Genomic DNA, 23,503 nt, shown 5'->3' with positions numbered 1-23,503 from the left:
TGAATGTTTTTTTCAGGAGAGAGAGTAGATATTACTATGTTACTGCCCTCAGTTTCCCATTATTTTTCTGTATTCTGAGAAGTGCAGTTTGCTGGTTTGGAAGTTTTTCTAACAAAGAATAAGAAAATACCAGAAATAACAGGCAGAACATGCAGAATCATTGTGCATTTCTCAAAAATAATTTATCCTTAGGTTGGCTTTTATACCTACTGGTATCAAGTGTATTACTTTTGATATACATTCGTTCAGTTCATTTACATGCTTATTTGTTGTTTTTTTTTTAACTTGATCTTGGTTAGACTGTGTTTCTTCCAGGTAGGATGGGGAAAACGATGAAATGAATTCTGTAATACCAATTATTTCTGTACAGTCAAAAAGGTGAAAGAGGGAAGAGGCAGTAAAATTTCTTTACCATCTCCTTCCCTTTATGCCAGTCAAGAAATTCAAGGTTTTCTTTTATTTTGTATCCATCTGCATTGGTGGCATAGGAAGGAGAAACTAATTAGTGACTTCAGAATTCCAGATGCATGGCATTACTTTGTTCTTTCTGGTAGAAAAGTCACAGAAATTGTGCTGTTATACTGACAGTCCTTTTTTTACAGTAGTCAGACATTTAAGTCTTAATAAAGGCTGGACATATTAACTGCATCAAACTTTCTGTCTTTTGTTACATTTTCTGTGACAAAGTCCTTAATCTCACAGTAATATGCATTTTATAATGAAACAGAACTTCTAACAATTTCCTTAGTATATGAATATGTATTGTTTAAATGTAACAATGCATCATTAAGAGTAGCTGTAAAATATTAAGGAAGGAAGGAAAGAACTTAGGAAAAACGCTGTGTGAGACATTCTAAATGTCTAACTGATACATTCAAATAGTTAATTTAAAAAAAATATTATAGGATATACAACTTCATTATCTAAGTTTTCTTCTCATAATAGAGATTTTTTGCTATCTATTTTTACAACATGAAAGATCTGCTTTGATTTTCGGATGTTTAATGATATTTACCCTATCACAGTGCAATTAAATTACTGTGTTAAAAAATCAAACAACTCTACTTGTTGAAAGAATAATACCTAATTTTTTTAGTGTGTAATCATTGCTTTGTTCCCTATGTCTACTTACAGGCTTTACTTAAATGTAGTAACCTGAAATTGAGGACCTCTTCACAATATATCCTTAAAGAAATGGGAATAGTTCAACAAATCAGATATCACTCTTTGCAAATAATTGCAGCTGTTGTTAAATCAGAAGTTGTATTTCATTGCATATCAAACATAATGTATGTTTTTCCAGAAAATATGCACTTCAAACTTGAAGTGAATTAATAAGCATTAATAAACTTAATAAAAGTTTTATGTGCATTTTAAGCCATCTGTAGTCCTATCTATAAATAATCATGCACATGAATTTTTTTTTTAAATGTGGAAGCTGCAGTTTAAGTGAATGTATTTTAATCATGTGCTATACCAATAATTTTTACTCCCAAATTACTGGCTATAAAGCTGTTTCTTTCTCAACTACCCAAATGCCCAGTAGTTGCTAAATAAATAAATATTTAAAAATATATAGAAAAACAATGTTCTATATACCCACTATTCTCAGATTTCCTCGTACCTACTTTTGGTGCCTTTCCTCCATAGCACTATGTAATTAGTATTTTTAAATTAGAAAGGGAATTGGGCTCTCTATACATAGACTATCTAAATATTCAGACTTCTGTGAATGTTTGGGAGAGTTCAATAATTTATCTTTCTTTTTTATTCTGAGGTGTAATAATAATCCTTACTGCATATCCTTAAAAATGGTGTTACACCATATGTAACTGATTATATTTGTTGAGGTATTTGTTAGAGAGGAATTTTGATTTTTATGTAAATTGGCACAGGTTTTTTGTTTTGTTTTGTTTTCATTAAGAAATCCTTTGCTAAATCTCTGATTGTTGTTAAAATTTAAAACAAATGTATGTTTTTTCAAGGATAGGGATTTAACAAAGAAGAACTTTTCTTTCTTTGTCAACACAATACAAGAATAAAAAGTGTGAGCTCTTCCAAAAACTGAAGATGAAATTATTTAAAATGAACAAAAAGAAAAAGTCAGAGGCTGTCTGTGAAAAATGTGTTTTTCCTCTCTTTTCTGTGAACAGCACTTTGATGGGGCAAACCAGTACTAAAAAAAAAAAAAAAAAAAGCTGTAAAGTCTTTTAAAATATTTTTCATAGGCAACTCAGTAATTCTTACCTTTTTTCTTTTCCTTCTCTCTGTCTGCCTGCCCCCACTCCCCAGTACTTTGTGTCTTTAAAGTTCCCATTTTTTTCCCCTTTTCATGGCTTGCCAGAAGTAAATAATTACATGTAACAATCAATGTATAGTCAGAGAAGGGAATAAAATCAAGCTCACTTTCTCTCTGCTATGTTGTTTTTCCTGGCTAATTAGAGTAAAAGCTAGTAAAAGTGTATGTTTCTCAGTTAAAGAAGAGGTCTGTCTCTGATGTGCATGGAACAGCTTTGTTCATTAAAGACGTGCCATTTTTACACAGTTGCTTTCCGAGTAGAATTGCACTGTAAACGCTGGTGAAAAGCTATTATGCATTAACAGTCTAAGTTGCTAGTTTCAAAGCAAAACTTCTGCATGTTTCTTTCTCCAAACAGTGTTTTAGAAAGCTTTTTTATTACAGCTTACTGTTACACGTCTCAGGATTTTTTAAGAAACATTTATAATGCAAATAGTCTTGAGTAATAACTTGCCAGTGACTGATTTTTGAATGTAGATTGCTGTAGAGGTTTATGGTTTCCTCATATTCACACATACAAATTGTTCTGAAACTTTTCATGTCAGAGTAATTCCATGCTATGGTTAGAAAGTGTTTGTCCATATAAAAATCACATTATATAAAGCAGGGAGGCAACAAACATACTTGAGTTGATTGCATTTAATTCACTAGGTGATACTTGACTATACTGATTATTAAATGAGACTGTAATCTTTCTGACACCTACCACAACACAGAGAAAAGCTCCCACATTAGTACCAAGATTTGTCCGTGTTGATCTGTATTATCATTTCAAAGACATTTAGATGATATTCTGAATGAGAGGATTTATTCTTTTTCTTCTGTGATTAGTTACAGGCTTTATCATGTGAGGCTGTAAAGGTTAATGAAGTACAGTGCATTGATTCAATTTTTGGACTTCTTCTTTAAACGTATCTTCCGGAGTCTCATGGGACCAAGGCTGAGCTGCCAGCATTATTTCAGAAAATATATCTTGCATTTTCTCTCTGTCTTGTGTCATGTGCCTTAGCAGATAGAAAAGGGAAGTAACTGGTCACTGAAGTCCTAGGGCAGAGCATTGGTTCTAAGGGGGAAAAGATGGGAAGACATTAGAAAAGCATTCTGAAAATTCTGATTTCTCAGATTACAATGTGTCAGTACCTTGGATATTAGCATAATCATCTTTGTATCGTGGCAATATAATGGATTTTAGTAAGAGGGGTAGTTCTGGGGGTTTTTTAGGGTTGTTTTTTATTTTATCCATTAATAATAGTATATTTTTCAGAAGAGGATTCTACAAGGGTTCCCAGCTTATGTATATGTTGAAGGGAACTGAGTCAGATGGCATCATCTGCTCTGGTGACAAGATTTTACTCAAGGAAAATGGATCACGACCATTCCAATGGCAGATACCAGACAAACCTTGAAAAATCAAAGAAACTCATTAGTGAGTACAGCTGGTCTGGTGAGGCTTGAGTAGCAAATAGGCACAGACCTTTTTCAGTCAGAATCAGAGGTGCAAAAATTCTGAAACCTGTGTTTGAAGCAAGGGCATATTTGGAAGCAAAATAAAATTTACCAGGAGAAGGGAAAGCCCAAATTGACTATTTATTCAGCCTCCTCAAAACTGATATTGCATGGAAGCAGAAAGCTTATGGAAGAATGGAAAAAGAGGTACATCAGCCAGTTGGCAACACTCAAGCTAAATTATGTCTTGCAAAGCAAGTTTAAAGGTACAGTGGAATTATTCTTCAGCAATAGAAGCAGAAAGAAACTGAGTAAAGAAGGGGGCTTTGTTCCAGTAAGGCTGAGGTGGAGACAAAAGGCCATGTAGGTAAAACCTAGAAAATTAATACTGAATGAGGAGCTCCTGATTTCAGTAGCAGTGATCATGAACACAGGGACATCATGTTAAACATCATCTCAAACTGAACATCAGACAGCTTTTAGTAGATGAATGGAGATCAAGGTTGACTTTTTTGCATTTGACACTTCTGTTTGTGTATTCTAATACAGATGTGTTGACTGATGATCAGTTTATGATCTGCTGTCTTTCTCACATCCTTTTCCTCTAGAACAGCCCCTTGATCATTATGTGTGCTGCAGTTCCCTGGTTTGAATCGTAGCATCCATTTTCACACCTCTACCTTGCCTGATAAAATTATTCAGTGTTCTTTGGCATACTAGCATGGCATTGTTTGCATATTTAATTTTGACAATGAATGCAGGAAAGATTATACCAAAGAAAGGCAATTTTTTTCAGTAGCATATTGCTGTGTGGATTAAGCTTGATACTCAGGAGTTGCTTTTATGTATTTTATTGAAATCTGATTTAAGCTCATTAAGACTTTTTTTTATATACTCCCATTTTTCTGTTGAGTTGGCAATGTGAAGAGGAAATAGTGGTAACATTTTGTGGAAACCTCCAAGCCTTTGGTAGGTTTTTGTAGTTAATTTAATCTGGTATTTGTCACGGTAACCTAGAGAAAATGTATCTCTACTGTAAGGGAAATTTAGGCAGCTGTTAAGTATCGATTTTATGTGTGTGTGTGTAAAGGTGGGAAGATTATGTACCAAAAACTAGATAATATCACTAACTAGATGGCAAGAGTCATTGCCATAATGAGAAGCCAAAGATCCTCTACCTGTCAGGGCCCGAGGCTTTATTTATCTGCTCTCCGAAAGAGTAGTTTAGTGCAGCTGGAAGAATGTGAAATGATCAGGGGAGCAGAAAAACATTTCCTTGCACTAATTTGCTGGGTGTTGAATCTAAATATATAATCCAAACTTTTTACATGAATGTTGAGAAGCAAGCAACCAACAAGTCAGCAGAGTGGCAAATATGTTTCTCAAATGAAAATAATTGTTCTGTTGTATATCTAAAACATGCTGATGAATGAATCCCAAATTGTTCTTTGTAAGGTCTTAATTTACTTTTATACAAAAATTTGTACAGACGTATTACTCTGACAGGTTTCCAAATCCTCTACCTTTCTTCAGGAATAGTTCATACTGATTCATGCTGCATAAGTTGGCTTTCTAAACTTTATTTTAGCCTTATTCCCATATCTTCTGTCCCTCCAGCCTTCTTCCCGTACCTTCTCTTCCTCAGGCATCTTGTTTCCTGCTGGCATTTTTTTTCGTTTCATTCTGTTACAAATAGCTGTGATCAGTTATATGCTGGTGATACCCTGTGGTCATTGTTCATCTTATCAGCAGTTTTCAAAGACTCTAGGAGTCTAATGCCTGCCATGCCATGAAAACAGACAAGCTGGATTGCCAATATGATAGCAATAAATTCTGACATGATTCAGTAGCAAGATACTGAATAATTTCAACTACATCTATTGAAATCCCTGTAGATATAAATTTAGCTAATAACTGGCTCTTCTCAGAAGCCCTGGGTTTTGTTATGTAGCTGTCATAAGCATTTTGGAAGAGTGTTGACAGACACCTGGAAATAAAACCCTAAGCAATGGTAGATGTATGGATACTACTATTGGTTCCCATTTAGATGAAAACAATATTTTAACTGGAATGATTGTGCAGAAGTGCTTCTAATACTCACTGTTTTTCAGTAAAATGTCTCTGTTCGTACTGTATTTTTAATATTTCAGGATTCAGGTGACAGAATCTAGAAAAAAGTAATTTGGATTGATTTATTTCCCAGTTGAAAAAGTTAGATTAGTTTATCATAAAGTATACAATTATTTAATTGTCCCTATCCTTTGTTTTATGAATTTTAAGAGAGAAAATATTTGCCTGGATATTTACTGTACCACCAATCACTATAGCAAAATTTAGTGACTTACTTTACTAGCTCTAAATGCAATGTATGATCCATCAGAAGAAGGATTCTAAAGTACAAGTCTCTCAAATTCTAAAGAACAATCCCTCTATAAAGTCAAGAAATTGTCTTGTGTAATGAATAGTGATACTGAGTAACAGGTTGCATCAAAATTTATTTTAGTTTAAACTTAACTTAGTTAATTAAATTTAGTAAATTTTAGTTAATTCAGTTTTAGTTTTGAGTTCTCCATAGCCTCCTTTGAGACTTGTTTACTGAGGTGTAGTGAACATGAGTAAATATTCTGCAGCCTTAATTCTGAGATTTCATTCTCATAGGGCAGTATCATCTAAAAAGTTTTATGCCACAGATAAATGAAAATTGTAATTTAAAAAGTAATAATTCTAGTTATTGAGATGTCAGGAATGAAACGTGCCTGATTTCAGCACACACTTATTTTCTATATTATTTAATGCTACATATTGATAAGGTATCTAACTAGTCCTTAGTAGTGGTATAATAAAGAAAATATAAGACTTTAAACATACCTGTTACAGAACATGACAGAAGGAGAATGTTTAAATGACTGGATGCTATTTGATCTCTATTTGATTCATTATAAGATTTTAGAGCATTTAATCTCTTTCGAAGAAATATTTACCAGGAAACAGACCCTTATTAAGAATATGTATGTATAAGTATAAAAAACTATGTATTACTATACATATTCTTGAAACTTTAGTTGAAAATAGTATCATATTTATGTAAACAGAAAATATTTCATATGACACTCATTTGGTGAACAAGATTTGTTTTGAGAGGTAATTAAAATAAAAGCTTGGTTTTTTACTTGTTGCTTTTTTATGTTGTTTTTATAGACTTGAATAAAACTAATATTTTCGTTGATGAAATCCTGTTCAACACAGATTCTCAATGTGTCATTTTTCTTAAGACTGCTTTTTTTTTTTTTTTTTTTTTTCCTGCTTAGTAATTAAGCATTAATTCTTGTTATGGTAATAATTGCATTATTCTTATTAGGAAATAAGGATTTTGACAATCTAAAAGAGTAAAAAGCAGAACAAAGCATAAAGCTCTCACCTCAAATATAATTTTGGGTTTAAATATTGTAAATTACAGACTGAAATCTGTCGTTGAAAAGTTATATACTACCAAGAGTTCTTTTCATGGCCAGTTCAGTGCAGTGAATACTTTTGTTAAATGCTGTGCTCTGGTGACTTCAGATTCACTGCTGGGAAAATCTGAAATAATAAGTTGTTCTGTCAGGGACTTTTTGATGTCCAGTAAGTGCAACGTATTATGATAAACAAAATGGGTAAATTACCTAAAGCAAACTTACTTCATTGCCTCCTTTATGGATCAGTATGCTGAGTTTAAAATGAAAGGCAATTGCTGTGGAGCAATTCAAATGGCAGAAAATCTTGTGGTAGCTGAACTGAACTAATAATTAAGCTGAGCAACAACAAACTAGTAGAGTAAGAAAGGAAAAAAATACAAGCAAAAAATGTTCTATTTGTTGTACATATTTGGCTTAGATTTTCTATAAAACTTTGATTATATTTGCAAGACTTTAAGCTTGTTTTCCCAAGTTCACACAAACCAGCCAGTTGGGAAAAGGAGCATTTTGTATCCTCTATTTTCAAACTGTTTAATTTCTTAAGCAGTTTATTAGAATACAAGTTGATAGTGCCTGCTGTAAGAAATAAATTGCTTGTGAACCTATTCAAGCTTGTTTGTATGATATAAAATTACAGTATATTAGTCTATTGTCCTTCTCATGCTGAGCAATGAACAACGATAAGAAAATATTTTTCTTTTTAGACATAGGGTAAGAAAAGTATTTTGTGGGTTTTTTCTTACATATATTCTTGAAAGACTTATTTCCATCTGCCTTAGAGAAATCCTCTTGATCCTGCTGGTTCTAAGATTTATTTTTCTGAATTGTAGATTTAATCAAATAGTGAAGGTGAAATGGAAGAATTTGTGTGCACCTCTGTGAATTTAATTGATGACAGCACTTTTAATAGATTGAGAAAGTGTTTTAATTTGTTTATTTAATGTTTTCTCTTTGAGGAATTTCAACTTCTGTTATGTTGTCTTTTTACTTCCTAACATGTTAACTGTATATGTAGCATATTTATGAAGCAGTCAGTAAAACCCATGCCATTAAGTACAATACTATTCAAAAAATGTACCTTTTTACCCCTAATGAACTATTAGTTATTGCATTCTGTGATTAAAAATAATTAAGTCTGCTTAAAGACAAGGTGCAAATTAGATTTTGCTAAGTAAATGTCCTGGTTATGTACTCATAAAATATGTTTTGTTGAAACACACATTGCTTGCATTTCTTTAAAGATTGTCGAGTTAGTTACTGGCTTGCAACAAAGCCATTTAGAACTGGGAAAGTAAATTATTTATGTCATTGTGGTGTGGTTAAAGTAAGAACATAGTTTAAGTGTGATAATTTTTAATTGCTGTGAAATAAACACTTTAGCCAAATATCTCACTAAGGGTTCTTTTGTTGTTGTTCTGCAGTCTCAGTTTGAACTCAGGGTATTCCGTATTCGTGGAGAACATGCTGTATCAACTGCTCAGCTTGAGGAGACCATTGCACATCTGAAAATTGAACTTGATAATAAATTAAACAGAAGAAATCACAAAACAAAGGATATTGGGGTTTCCACTGAGGATGATAACCCACCAAAGACATACCGGAACGTATGTATACAGACTGACAGAGAAACTTTTATAAAGCCTAGCGAAGAAGAAAACAGAGCTGTGAAAAATAACCAAATATTACCCAAAAAGCTTAATATTTCTACTTTGTCACATAGTGTTTCTGCCCAAAGTGAAAATAAGGACAATTATAATGTACAGTCCTCAGAAAGTGTCTTACCTTGTCAACCAAAACAAATGCTGCCTCCTCCACCACCACCACCACCACCACCTCCTCCACCCCTTCCTGATTCTTCACAACCAGCTTTAGTTCCTCCACCACCACCACCTTTGCCAACGGGTCTGACTTCACAGACATCTCACTTTGGATCTGGTCCATCACTGCCACCTCCTCTTTCTGAAGGCTATAGGAATTTTCAAGCACCACCGCCACCACCACCACCACCTCTCCCTGGCTTGGGACCTCCTGTTGCTCCTCCACTGCCTGCATCGGGGTTACCTCCACCCCCTCCACCTCCTGGGCCTGGCTTGTTTTTTAATAACACTTTATCTTCAAACCAAGGTCCTCGAAAACCTGCCATTGAACCTACCCGTCCTATGAAGCCTTTGTACTGGACACGGATACAATTACAAGACAGCAGGTAAAATATATTTATTTGAACTTGCTATTTAGAAGCCATAATACAAGGGTAGTATGTAATTATAATAGTGTTTAAGTCTTAATAACAGGAAGTTATTAGTCTAGGAATGTGTAACAAAGCCAGTGTAGAGGCATGGAATTTATATGTTTTAAGATAAAAAATTGAGTCAGTTTTAGAAGTCTTTTAAAAAAATTAAGAAATTATTTTACTATATTCAATGTAAATTAAAATGATGTGCATTGTAAATGAAAATTATGTGCTTTATAACTTTTTTTCCCCAAAGTCCAGGTATCTCAAGGACAATTCTAGTCACAGGTAGTTCATATACTGAGCACTACAGAGAAAAAGGTAGCCAAGAGACTAGGAAGACTATTTAAAAAAAAAACTAATTGGAATTAAAATGTTAAGGTTTGGTAAGGTGAAAACTTAAGAGTTTATTTTTGCTTTCCAGTCACATCAGGTGATATCTTCAGAGCCCCATGTTGTTTCATCCTCTGTGTTTCCAGTTTTAGAAACAGCTAAACTGGAACTTGGCCTTGGTGTATAAATTCTGTGAGTTGGTGTCACGGTTGGTGTCAACTACTTCCAAGAGATTTAGCTGAAAGCAAAAGTGCAAGACAGAAAATCACCTTTATCCTGGCCCAAACCAGGACAGTTGGGAAAAGTAAAGCATCTCAGGAACCTGTAGCATAAAGCATTGTGGAGTCTCAGTAGTGTTAGGGACCTCTTTAATGTAAAAGAAAATACAATAAGAATTATAATAATAGCATAATTATTATAATTAATACTGTTAAGTAAGTAAATAAATAAATAAACCTCCCAGTCTTATTGTGATCTAAAGCTTGGGTAAAATGTTAGATACTTTTGAGGGAAGGGATGCTATCCAGGGTGACCATGACAGGCTTGAGGAGTGAGCCCATACAATCCTCATAAGGTTCAGTGAGGCCAAGTATCAAGACAGACTGGAGGATGAAGTGATGGAGAGCACCCCTGTGGAGAAGAACTTGGGGATATTGATGGATGAGAAATTGGACATGAGCCAACAAGAAAGATTGTAGCCAGGAAAGGTAAATGTGTCCTGGGCTGCAGTACAAGTAGCATGTCCCACAGTCAAGAGAGATGATTGTCACTCTGTTCTGCTCTCATGAGGCATAACCCTGGAATAATGTGTCCAGCTCTGGGGCCCCCCTTTCAAGGAAGGCATGGACCTGTTAGAGTGGGGCTGGAGGAGAGCCATGAAAATGATCAGAGGGCTGGAGCCTGTGAGGAAGGGCTGGAGAAAGATGGAGAAAGACTTTTTACCAAGACCTGTAGTGACAGGACAAGGGCTGGTTGTTTCATACTAAAAGAGGGTAGATTTAGAAATTTTTTACAACAAAGTTGGTGAGACACAAATTGTCCAGAGAAGTTGTGGCTGCCCTTTTCCTGGGAGTGTTCAAGGCCAGGTTGGATGGGGCTTGGAACAACTTGGTCTAGTGGTGTCCCTGCCCATGCAAGTGGGGCTGGAATTAGGTGATCCTTAAGGTCCCTTCCAACCCAGACTGTTCCATGATGCTGTGGAAGTAGTCTAATAGTATATATACTGTTGCAGGAAAGCTGCAGTTACTATGGAACATTCTTTTATTGGTTTGTTTAGAAGGTATCCTCTGGTGAACAGGCATAAAGAAACAACTCTTGGACAGTCTTTTTGAAGTTATTGAACAACTTCTGCTTGTGAATATTTATTCAGCTGGCAGGAGAAGAGTAGTGCTCCCGTTTACACTTCCTGGGCCAGGCTGCAAACCTCACTGCCACACTGCTGTGGTTTCAGTGCTGCTCAGCTGGGCTTCTGGATTTTGTCTGATTCTAACTTTGCTTCAAGTGTTTATTAATATAACATAGAGCTCCATTAAGAGGATTGACTCAAAAAGTATTTTTTTGGGAAGCTTAAGCAACAGAAGTTTTTCTAGTTTAACAGTAAGTTGCTGCGCTCATGAAATAAAATTCAGGTCCTGTGTTATGAGTAATGAAACAGCATTATTATTTGGGTCTAAAAATTCAACTGTAATTATCTGTGTCCAAAAATATTTAAATGCGTGTGCAGTTACAGAGAGATAAGTTTATTTGAAACATTTTAATTAAATATGATAGAGCTTATTATATATGGTATACTATATGTATACACATTATACTACATACTGTATTACATCCTATTATTTATATGATATCGTTAATTATGTTACAGTTTATTATACATTAGTTATAGTAGTCACTAAATTACTATTTATAATTATTCTTAATATTTTATTCTGTTAATTTTAGGATTATATTTAAACACTTTTAAAGTAAATATCTTCATTTACATGCATTTAAAAATGAATTTTAGTTTAGAGCTTTTTGACTGCATGTATTGTGATGAAAAAGAGTCATTCTGGTATAATAGAGTATTGTAAGATGTTAATATTTCATGTGCCTTGTTTGACAGGAACAAGTAGTTAATGAAATATCAGTTGTATTCTTTCAATGATTCAGAAGTAAAGGCTTTGAAATATTTTGGAGCTGTTTGAAGTTTGAACATTTTGCTTTTACTTTCCTAAAACTACTGGTGAAAAACTGTTTCACAGCAAATGAATAGTCTGTTCATTAAAAAAAACAACTTCCTATTGATTCACTAAAATAAAAATTTTTGTTCTGAAATAATGCTGGTTCATCAAGCTTTGGCTGAATGCAAGTTGAGGTCTAAGTCACAGCTTTTTGGTGAACTCCTGGTCACCAGATGTTTATTGTCCAGGATTTTCTTGGGCTGCCCTAGACCTGGAAACTTCTCTGGTGCTCAGATCAGGAGTTTACACAGGGTTTCAAAGTTCTTGTTAGAGAGGCAGAAGGAATCCTGTGGCTGACACTACAGGCAGCATCAGGAAGAGTGAAGCTGTGGGGATGTAAGCATCTCCTGTGACTTGTACTGAATCCACTGATGCTGGTGGAAAAGTTACAGTTCCTTAAACATTCACAACAGTAAATGTAAAGTTGAGTGGTAAGTAAAAAAATCCTAAATTTGAAAACTAGTAAATCGGTTTTTCCCTTTTAATTGGTAGGTATTATGTTTTGTTGCATATTGCATTTGATAAAAGTATGTCAGGTGACATCAGCCATTTGTATTTTCTAGAGATTATTTTATTGCAAAGATGTTCACTGCCTTTTAGTGACATCTGCTGGAAGAAGTGGGCCACCTTCTACTGATAAACAGACAAGAATACTCAAGTTTTATCCGCCACATTTTTCTGAAACACCAAAACTTTGTAACAAAGCTCATTCAGGACTGAAGTGCCTATTTGCAGCACTACATAAGATTTCCCCAAAACCAAATAAATCTAGAGGATTGTGTAAACAAGCTCCATAGTGTTCCAAAGCTAAATCTGATCTTGGAAGGCAAAAGAAAGAAAGAAAGAGAATTGGAAAATTTAGAGTTGGTTGAATGGAGCCATTAATCTCCCAAAATATAGGCCACATAATTACTCTTGTTGATACTTTTTATTTGTATAGGTCTAAATAGACTTCTGAGAATGTATTAAGATGCTGTTGAAATACTCCTAATCCTAGTTGTAGCAAAAATCTCTTGAGATATATTTGCACAAAGCTTCAGTTGTAATATTTCATGGTTGTACAAAAACCTGAAAAACACAGTAAGCTAACAGGCATGAATAGCTAAATGTTTTGGTACAGACTTCTGCAAAATATTTTGAGTCCTTACAAGAGAAATGTATAGGGAAGGAATGTTGTTTGTATAGCAGCAGTGCATATTACTTGGAGTTTTAAATCTCTTACGGGTTTTCATCTATTATGGTTACATCTAGTAACGTTTTTCATAAATTTTTATTGTAGATTTTATTATTACCTTTCCATTTATAGGAAAACTGCTATGCCAACGTTATGGGAATCACTAAAAGAACCTGATATACTTGATACTACCGAGTTTGAATATTTATTCTCCAAAGACACCACTCAGGAAAAAAGAAAACCATTATCAGAGACTTATGAAAAAAAAACTAAGGCCAAAAAGGTATTTATTGTTTCTTTGTATTTGCTTTTTTTACATCACTGTTTAGTTTTGCATTTTAAGAAATGTGCCTTTTTATTTATTGTTGAATGAACAGGTAATATATGGGTAGGAAAATCATATTTTAAAGCAAAATAGGTGAATTGCTACTTCAGTTTTTGCTGGAGAATGCAGCTTATTCTTTACCTTGGTAGATTTCTTGCTTTTGAAAATGGAAGTTCCACATCCCAGTGAGGTAGAAAAAATGTAAAGAACTGAGTGGGCATTCTAATATGTATCAAGTATGTATCAGGTCTGTCCTCGGACTGATTTATAGTTAAAGTCTGTCATTAAAAAGGAATACCTCTCTTCCATTGAGATTGTTTTTGATGGAAAAATAAAATACAAAACAAAAAACTGTTAGATGTTTTGATAAGGAATGCTAGGACTTTTTTCTGGTATAGCTGAAGAGCTGTGTCGGGAAGGGACAGGGCAGTCATGCTATTAGTGTCCAAAAGTTTATTGTCTGCCTCAGACATGATGTGTTTCAGAGAGATCTTGTACTTGTCAGACAGGACAAGGAAATGGCATTAGTAATATTTGCTGCAGGGAAAATTCTAGCCTGAATAATAACTGCTACTGTTTTCCTAAAACAATGTGGTTATATACTACACTTCCATTTAAATATATGATGTTTGTTAAATCTGTTTGAGTTTACCTGCTGGGAACCACAAGAGGGCACTTTGTATGTAAGCTACACTATCTTTTCAATTTTATAATGCATATAAAGTGAAATATACATACATAGATACAGTGCAGTCAGATTTTTCAAAGCATCTTTGATCATAAACTTCCCTCCTTGTGTCTCAGTGCAGTAGTTAATGTGAAGAGTAAATAAGATTATGGCTTTTATAAAATCCAAGTTGATGTGATGTGAAAAGGGATAAATGGAGCCAGGATGGGGGCATGCTGGCATTTGTAAATACACCCTGAAGAATTTATTAGTTGTTATAGTCCCTCAAATGTTAGGTTGCAGGTGGACATGAGTATCTCTTTGAAAAAAACAACATACTTTACTTAACAAATGATTCATTAATTTACTTCTTTCAGAAACAATTATTTAATAGGAAAGACAGGCTTCTAATGAGCTTTGAAGAAGACTGTAACCAGTGTAACTTTAATGGAGACATAATATGCACAGAAAGTTACTTTGCTATTCAAATTCTCAGCAATTAGGTGAATGTATCTGTTGATCTGGATATATGGGGGCAAACACAGTAAGGAATTAGACCTGCACTCTTAAAGGTAAAATTGTATCGTTCTTTTTCCTTGCTACTTTGTCAACTAACTTGGTTGCTACAGGAGGAGAAATTTTTAATGATCTCTCAACTTTATTCAAGATCAAATAGGATGACAGTTACTCCATACAATAGCAGTATACAGTTATTTTGAGTAAGTACTATTTCTTGTGAGAAACCATTATATTTTCTTACAAAGATATCTTTATCTCACTGGTTTTGTTACTGTGTTTTGTGAATCTATTCTTTTAAGACTAGGGATATATTTACTGAAATAAATACAATGAAAAAATTACTTTCTGAATATTAAAATGAATCTCCTGAAGAGGTAAATTACGAGTTACACCTATTACTACAGCTTCAATTTGGTAAAACTCATGGGATTATGATCACAGTATTACAAACCACAGGAACTGTAGAACTTCCTGTGAAAATCTCAAAACCTCATGGCCAGCAATATCAAACTCTTTGTCACTTGGTCAATTTAAAAATCTAAATCAGCTCTTAGAACTCAAAAGAAATTGGAATATAGTTGAGTATAGAAACATTTTCTTATTTTAAATCCTATCTTTACACGTTTCTCTGTTAAATGACTCATAGTAGCAACTGAGTATTTTTAGAGGCAGTTGGTCCTCTTAGATGGTTCTGTGTTTGTCTCTCTGAAAGCCCAGATGTCTGCAGACTGGCTTCAATGGATCAGTTTTGGTAGGCTGCAAGCCATGCAGTAGTAAAGAGGCCTTTGTTTAATTACAGGAGGGTTCATTAGTAGATAGGGACAGAAAGCTCCTGCAGATTAACATTAAAAACTACCACTTCTGCTGGCTTTATTTGTGCTTTTCCTTGGCTCTCAACTTCTCTTGCCTTTTTTCTAACAATTATGTCAGTCTTCTAGAAATTATGACATTATTATCTAACAAATATATCTATCACTAGAGAAATTTGTGATTGTCTGGTAGTAAGAATGCTGAAAGAGTTGCTGTGTATGGAACTGTATAGTCTGATTCTACAGATTTTAAGAATCTATGCTATATAGTAATTTTTAGCTGCTGCTATTGTTTTGTGTTTATTTGTAAGTTCCTTTCTCACATTCCATAAAAAAGCAAGAGCAAAATTCAGCTCTATGATGGAATCTGGAGTAGTAGTTTGTGTTTGAAACCAGTAAGGTATTTTAATTAATAATATACTGTAATGTATAAATTACATCATATCTCTTCTCAATTCTCTTCTCTAAACTTTTTCCTGTTTCTTACCATCTTACACCAGCCAAGTTCTACCTGCTTCATATTTAGTGAAATGACAGAGCAATAAGTGCCACAGGATTGTTTATTAAAACGTGTTTATACAACATTTATCTCCTTGAATGAGAATTTCATCAGTGCCTCACAATCCAATTCCTTATGCAATTGGAAGGTTCTGTTTTTCAAATTAGAGAGGAGTTGTTTCTCATTTAACAATTGGTGTCTGTTCATTTATGACTTCTTTAATATCTATTTGCATTTCTCTTGCAGTTCCAAATAAAATATTATTCAGTTTATTCTCAGAATTTTTTTTTTGTGAAACTAGTCAGAATAATCTGTATACTTAGTCTGTGAAACAAATGCTTCTGTGAAAAGCATTGCATTAGGCCTGTAGGAATTTGTTCAGTTCTTACCCATTTGTCCACATAGTAAATTTGTGGCAGCACAGATTAAAATATTCACTCTATGCTGTGCTTTTGTTGCTTACAACTGATAGACATCTACCATTTTCAGCCAGAAATATCTAAGTCTTGTCCTACATAAATGGAACGGATGGTCTGTTTTCCAGTACCATCTGGCATGTTATGCTCAGAAGGGAAACTTCTGAGTATGTATTTATATTCATATATATATATATATATTTATGCTCAAATATAGTGCCCTTACAGTATAATATAGAAATTATAAAATAATATGTATAATAGAAATTATATTTATACATATTCTCAGTGTTGAACAATGCATGGAGGGTTCTGTGGGCATCTATGCTGTGTCTGGTTACCTCGGTATTTTCACTTTTGTCCTGGATAATGGAAAATTAACTCTGCAGCCACCTCCTAATTGCAAGAGGCTTCAAATCTACTGGAGCAGTCCCTTTAGAAAGCTTTCATGGATCAGAGATGTTGTCTGAAAGATAGGGCTGAGCACAAAGCTACTAGAGTTAACCACAAGGTTAATACAATTAAGGATATTCAGCTACCTAAAAATCAGATGAGGTACAACTGATGACTTACTGTGCAGCAGTTTAGCAGAAAGAACCTGCTCACTAAAGGAATGTGAATTGTCATGTCATGGTACATCTAAAAAGGGAAAAGAAAACTCTAATAGAAATATTGCTTGCAAGAAGAGTGAGAATTATGAGAAGTGTAAAAGTAATCTTTGAGTGAAGAACTGAATTATTATGGCTGTCTAGTCTAGAAAAGAGAAGGCTGATTGGGACACAGCAAATATCATCAAGTGAATGCAGATGCTGCAAAGAAAAATTATGAAAAGCTTTCTAAGAGTACAGATAACAAAGGAATGCAGAACAATTTCGGCTATGGGAGTTTTGTTTCTGTCTTGGAAGATCTTTAAGAATATATGTTTAGAGTGATGCACATATATTTGATACTCTCTTGAAATGCAGAGAATGTTTTGGATGACATTTTGAGTGCCTTTGTAACACCATGACTGTTAATCAGTTAAAAGGTGTAAAGTATGCTTTTGGTCCATTGTTCTGTGGATAGAAACAACTGGCTATCTTTTTTTCCTAGACTGGAAGTACTTTCGTAATTCCTGAATTCATTGTTTTGCTGACATAAAATGGTATATTAATTGAGTTACAGTAGTTCCTGGGAGTTAGATGAGGATGAAATTATTAGAATTAGAAATACCATTGTTAAAAAATATTCTAACAAATATGTGGGAGTAACAAGGAAGGGAAGTTAACAACCTTCCAGCAGCAATAGTGATAAAACTTAAAGGACTGCATAGAGAGTGATTTTATTTATTTTTACATATATATTAATATATTTGGGAAAAATATAGTATATCCACTCCATAGTGATAAATTATAAAAATAATACCATTTAAGTGAGGCACGCATGTACCATTATGGTACACTTACATATTCTGTAAGTTTGTTATGGAAATGCTTACCTGAGCTTAGAAGTGTGTGTCTCTCTATGAAGTGTGTGTCTGCTCATGGTTCTTACATCATATACTCCTTTGGAAAATTTAGCAGCTTTGGAAGAACCTCTTTCTTTATTTTTTATTCAGCTTTACATCCTCTGAAATATTTCATTCAACTTTCATTGTTTTGCTTTTGTCTTGTAAATAAAAATTATACACTATTATGTAGATAATATTCAAAATAAGTACTCTAGGTTTTTAAGCATTGTGTCTTATGAGTACATTTTATCTGCTCTGGATGGGGAGAATTTTCTGTCTAGATTAATATATTAGTTATTTGTCAACATTAACATATTGATCTACTTAAAAATTAATAAATATAATTATAAGAATGTTTTTGAAGTGTAAAACTGTAGCATTAAAATCGTACTCTACGTAATAGAATGCAATGATTTTTTTGATGTTATATCTATGAAATGGAAAAGAGACTACTGCTTTATTACTCCTGACTTTTTCAGGGACTCTGAATGAATAATATATAGAAAAAGTGGGAAGTATTTCCTAGGATAATTCTGAAGTGGTTGGATTTGCATCAGGCAAAGTTGCAGTTACTGGACAAAAATAAAGCAGTCCATTAGCAGCTGTATAGGAATCAAGTACATTTCCTTCTGGTTTTGGCCAGTTCAGTTGGCTTAATCTAAATATATGTTACTGGTATGATGCAGTTTGGCAATATACATCAGATCTAAAAGTGTTCATGGTGTTTAAGGTGTTATGGTCTTCAGTTAAGCTTTTCCAAAGCAATGCTCATAGTTAGTCTCTCAAAATTCTTAGAAGCTACTGCTTCTTGGAAATGGAGAAGAAGTGCTAGATCCATCAGGTTATTCTAGTGCATAACTTCAATTTAGATATTGATTCTATGGGCATTTAGACTTGCCTTTTTACACATTATTGTAAATTTAGGCATGCCTTTTGAATATGGCTTATATTTTTAACTCCAGTTTTTAAATTACCACTGAAACACTTGTGAAAGTGGCAGCTGTTTTCATCATAATATCCATATTTTTTTATGCTTAGATTTCAGGTTGCAGCATGCTTGGTGCATTTTAAAAATGCATACTCTCAGTTCTATTTGTGAAACTGTAAATGGTATTCAAGTACAAAGTTTTATGTAGCAAAAATGTTCAGCTGTAAGTAGATTCAGTACAATACCACTAAGGTCTATAGTTGTTTATGGAAACAATGAAAACTGAAAACCATCAGCATATGAAAACTCTAACCTCTTGTTCTGGAAAAAAGCAAAACACAACAAAACACTCAAAACCATTGGCTGATTTTGAAAGAACTCAGCTTTCAATAGATTTGAATGTAACTTAAAGGATCTAACATCTTTCCCAGACTCTGAAAGTTGTCTTATAAATGTTTGCGTGTCAGATGAAGGAGTGAAGTTCTACATGCAAACAATTTTGTTTTCATTCATTCTAATCTGTTGATGTTTCTTGTCTGTACATATCCATTCAAACTGTTAAGCTGATAGGCAAATACAATTGTTTTCAAGCCATAGGATCTTTCTTTCCTGTGAAATTTACTGTTCTAAAATCTGTTCTCTTAGTACCAAATAAAACCAGGCAGAGTTGTGACATATAAAATAACACAGATCGTTTTGTATTAAGCTGTGATACCCTGTAAGCCTGAAAAAAATGTAATTTAGAAAAGGTCATTCCCTTGGTGTGATTTATTCCATGTGCATTGCTGGACTTACACACTGTTGTAAGTTGCATTAGTTTTTCCCATGTATTTGAGCACTTGTTAGTGACCTATCTTCAAAAACTCAAGTGTTTTGTATACTTTTTCAAGTAACGGGATAGTTAGATGTTTGTGATGCCACTCTGTCTTCATCTTATTAAAAAAAAAATGAGTAAATGTCAAGTAATTTGTGTCAGGTGTATGCTCCAAATGAAAGTCCATCAATCATTTTTGGCCCTTTAGTGCAATGATTATCATTTCAAAGACGCAGAAGGACATTAAAGATAATGGCTTTTCTGTTGTCTATTATCTCTAAAAGACTTCACATAATTATTAACATGTGTTCTCATTTAAGAAGAGTGTCAATATTTTGAGTGAATTGCATTTTTTTAACTGAAAGGGATATGTCTGTCAGCAACTTTTTTGTCCATCTGACTAAGTGAGGAATTACAATTAATTAATTTTGTGTTTCTGCAAGAAGGGCAGATATTACAGAAAATGTTGGAAGCTTGGCAGGGTTGAAACACAATGACTGTCTTCAGCTGTCTGCATAAGATAATAAACTGTTTAAACTTGACTGGTAGTGTGTGCTCTTCCGAGGCACTCTCACTTTCTTTTTATTTTTTAATGAGACACTTAAGAATGAATATGGCATTTCCTTGTTTACCACAAAGCTCTGCAGTCATGTAGGATATGGGAAAATATCCCTAAAGGTTAAATACCTGTTTACTGGGTTTATCTTGTTTTTACTATTTTGATATGAACTACATCATTTCTTACTTCCTTCTTACTATATCATTTCTTACTCCTGAGTAATTGCCATTTGCTTGTCCATTAGCAAGAGGCTAAAAATAGTGGGGTTGTTTCATCCAGTGGAATTGCAAATAGATTTGCATGTCTCATAACATATTTTTAAAACGTTTAAAAAATACAAAGCTATGGTTCATCCATGTTAAATATAAAAAAAAAAAAGTTAAACTTGGCTCTCTTTTGAGTAGGAAAAGAAGAGCTAATGTCTAGTCTTAAGCTTCTGAAATTTCATTGATAACTCTTGGAGTGTTTGTGTAGATGGCTTGAGGAGCACACTTACATGTGTCTTGTGCAGGATGTTCTCTGAACAGGATTTCAGCAGACTACTGAAAATAGGTCCAGGCTGTTGACTTCCCACTGTTAATGAGTAGGAATGGAAGAAAATATTGATATGCAGGACAGCCTTTTTAGCTTCTTGTTCCTCTCAATAGATTTAAATATTATGGAAAGGATCCATACACCAGCAGGAGGAAGGATTTAGCTTTTAATCACTAAAGTAAACTGAATCTGTTGAGATTTCAGCACCAGTAAGTGTTAGGGGTAGAATGTAGACATTCCAGTTAGACAAAACAGGGAAGCCTGTCATATAATATTTAATGAAGTAAATTTCTGGCTGCATTAGAGAATCACCTTTTAATGGCAATGAGAGAATACTTATGGATATATTCAAGTTTCAGTATGTCTCCACTTTTAACTTAGAAATAAATATTTGAAAGATGTAGAAGTGGCACGTACAGCAAACCTGCTGACTTAATAACATTAGTAGCTGGGGAAAACCACATAGAGCAAATAATGTTATAGATCAGTGAATTAGATGAATTAGCACCAGTGGGCAGTTTTGTCAGTGTGCCAGAAGGTGCTGCACCCATTACAGTGGAACATTCATAGTCTGGAAGGGAGGCAGCAGCTGGGAAACCCTGCCAGCTGGCACAGCAGCATCAACTGGCATCAGCTGGATTTGGGCTGCTTACCTGTCACTGCCAGCTCCAAGCAAGTCCCAATATGCTGAGAGGTGATCAGTGATTTGTCTTTTAAAAGTATATATTAAATAGTTCAGTGCAGTCTCTACAAACTTTCATTTAATTTGCCATACGTTTTTTGTGACCTGGAAAAGCGCTGATTTTTTGTCTCCTTCCCATTTGGAATTCACAAATATATTCACATACAATTCACATATATTTCATTCCCTGCCAATGACTTTCCCAGAATAACCATAACTTAGGTTAAAATGAGTATTTCTGAAAAGGTGTTTGGGTTTTTTTTTTGTTTTGTTTTTTTAACCACTGATTATATATATATATGTGTGTGTGTGTGTGTGTGTTTATTTCAAAATCTTTCAACTTGGTTATAAAAATGTACGAAAAAAAAGTCATTATGAATAAAATAGTAGACTTCAGATACAGATTTTAGTTGGTTGAAGCTATTTCAGGTAGTCTGAGTCACTGTGATGCCCAGTAATTGTGACCATGTGTACATTTGGCTAAAATGCATGTGAACATACAGTTTGCTGGCCATTTTAAAACATCAGCCTCTGGTTTAGCTTTTAAAATAATACACAATCTTCATTAAAAGCTTTTTCTCACTAATCTAGCAATGCTGAGCTAGTTTTAACATATCTGGAGAATATATTAGCACTTAAAAATACTTTAATGGAACAATTTCAAATGTCATATTGTCCACAAAGGCTGTAGTCTGGAAAGGTTTTGCCTCAAAATAGGCATGTCTAATAGGGTTTATGACAACCTATGAATTTGCCCCTGAACAAGGTCAATGTGGAGGTCAGTGAATGCAATACAAATTGCAAACTACTCAAGCCTGTAATTATCCCTGTAAGAAGTTAATGTGCTGCGGAGTTCAGCAAATTCATGGAAAGCACTTACTTACCTTTGCTCTGAAAAATCACAGTCAGCAGGATATGATGCTTACAGAGTGTTTATTTATGGTAACTGGAAGCCAAATCATGTTGTCTGCTTGTGTACTCAGGAGGTAAATAGCCTTGATGCTTTCTCATTTGAAGAAAACATTTCCAATAGTATTCCTTTCCTAATATCCAGCAGACTGGATGTACCTATAGGCTGAAGAAGAGTTTCAATATAATCTTTATTTCTAGTTTTGGCAGAAAATGCACCATCATACTGTAACATAAGTTCATTAACTGAAGCATCCCTAAAACAGGTACATAAAATATCTGTCAGATCTTAGTTGGAAGGAAGCACGTGTTCCAACTTGTTAGGTATTGACCAATTTCAGTACTCTATAAAAGCTAACTTTGTGTTTTTAAGTGAAAATGTCCCTACAATTTATCTTTTTCCTGTAATTTTCAACTACAGATTTACTTCTATGTAGTTGTATGTAGTAGTAGTATGTAGTGGTATGCATTACTAAGTAGTAGTAGTCGTACAGTTAAATATTCCTAAATCCCATTAAACAAAAGAAACATTTGTATGAGTTAATATAAATTTTTTAATTAAGTGTCTGCAATGTGAGCATCAATAAAAATACTACAGGCATAAGAGATAATTACTTCAAGTATTTATTATTATAAAATATCCAAATATTAGTGTCATTTGCCTATGAAAGTTAATTGTGGATACATAACTATCAATTTTTTCATATTTAAGTGTATTCATATTGTTTTAATATTCAGGAATATAAATTCAGGGAAAACTTAACCACTAGTTTTAACTTTGCATATGAGTTTGTGTTTGTAATAATATTTATTCATAAACACTGCAAAGTAAGACAAATGCTTGGATCTGAACATTTCTTATTTTGAAGAATAATAGTGCTGTATGTTGAGATATGCTGCCACCACACCTTTCTTGTGACATAAACCAAAATCCTAACACCAAAGGTCCAATCACTGTTTGGTTCTGATGTTTCAAGCATCTGAGCTACACTTGTAAAGTTCTGATTGCTTACTTTTCATTACTTTTATGGACATAAATTGGTATCACCAATTTCAACTGTCCAAAATAACCTCCTCAAGGTTTCCCTCCGTCCTTTTTCTTTCCCTTTCCACAACTGACACCTGAAAAGATTAAAATCTGAATGTGTCTGTTACCCAAAATGTGAATAAAATCCTCAAATCTTTGTGAAGAAG

General features: G+C 33.9%; 1 protein-coding gene across 4 annotated transcripts in view; it reads left to right on the top strand.

The window, feature by feature from the left end:
- FMN1 (formin 1) overlaps positions 1-23,503 on the top strand; it is a 189,882-nt gene that overhangs the window by 93,427 nt on the left and 72,952 nt on the right. For all 4 annotated transcript variants that reach the window (XM_071744341.1, XM_071744339.1, XM_071744340.1 and 1 more), the window contains 2 exons: positions 8,622-9,403; positions 13,292-13,442. In XM_071744341.1, the coding sequence (XP_071600442.1) occupies positions 8,622-9,403; positions 13,292-13,442 (933 nt within the window). The remainder of the gene's footprint in view (positions 1-8,621; positions 9,404-13,291; positions 13,443-23,503) is intronic.

Source organism: Heliangelus exortis, chromosome 5 (genome assembly GCF_036169615.1).
Source record: "Heliangelus exortis chromosome 5, bHelExo1.hap1, whole genome shotgun sequence".
NCBI lineage: Eukaryota > Metazoa > Chordata > Aves > Apodiformes > Trochilidae > Heliangelus > Heliangelus exortis.
The sequence above is the reverse complement of the archived record's forward strand: the minus strand, read 5'-3'. Positions and strand labels throughout refer to the sequence as shown.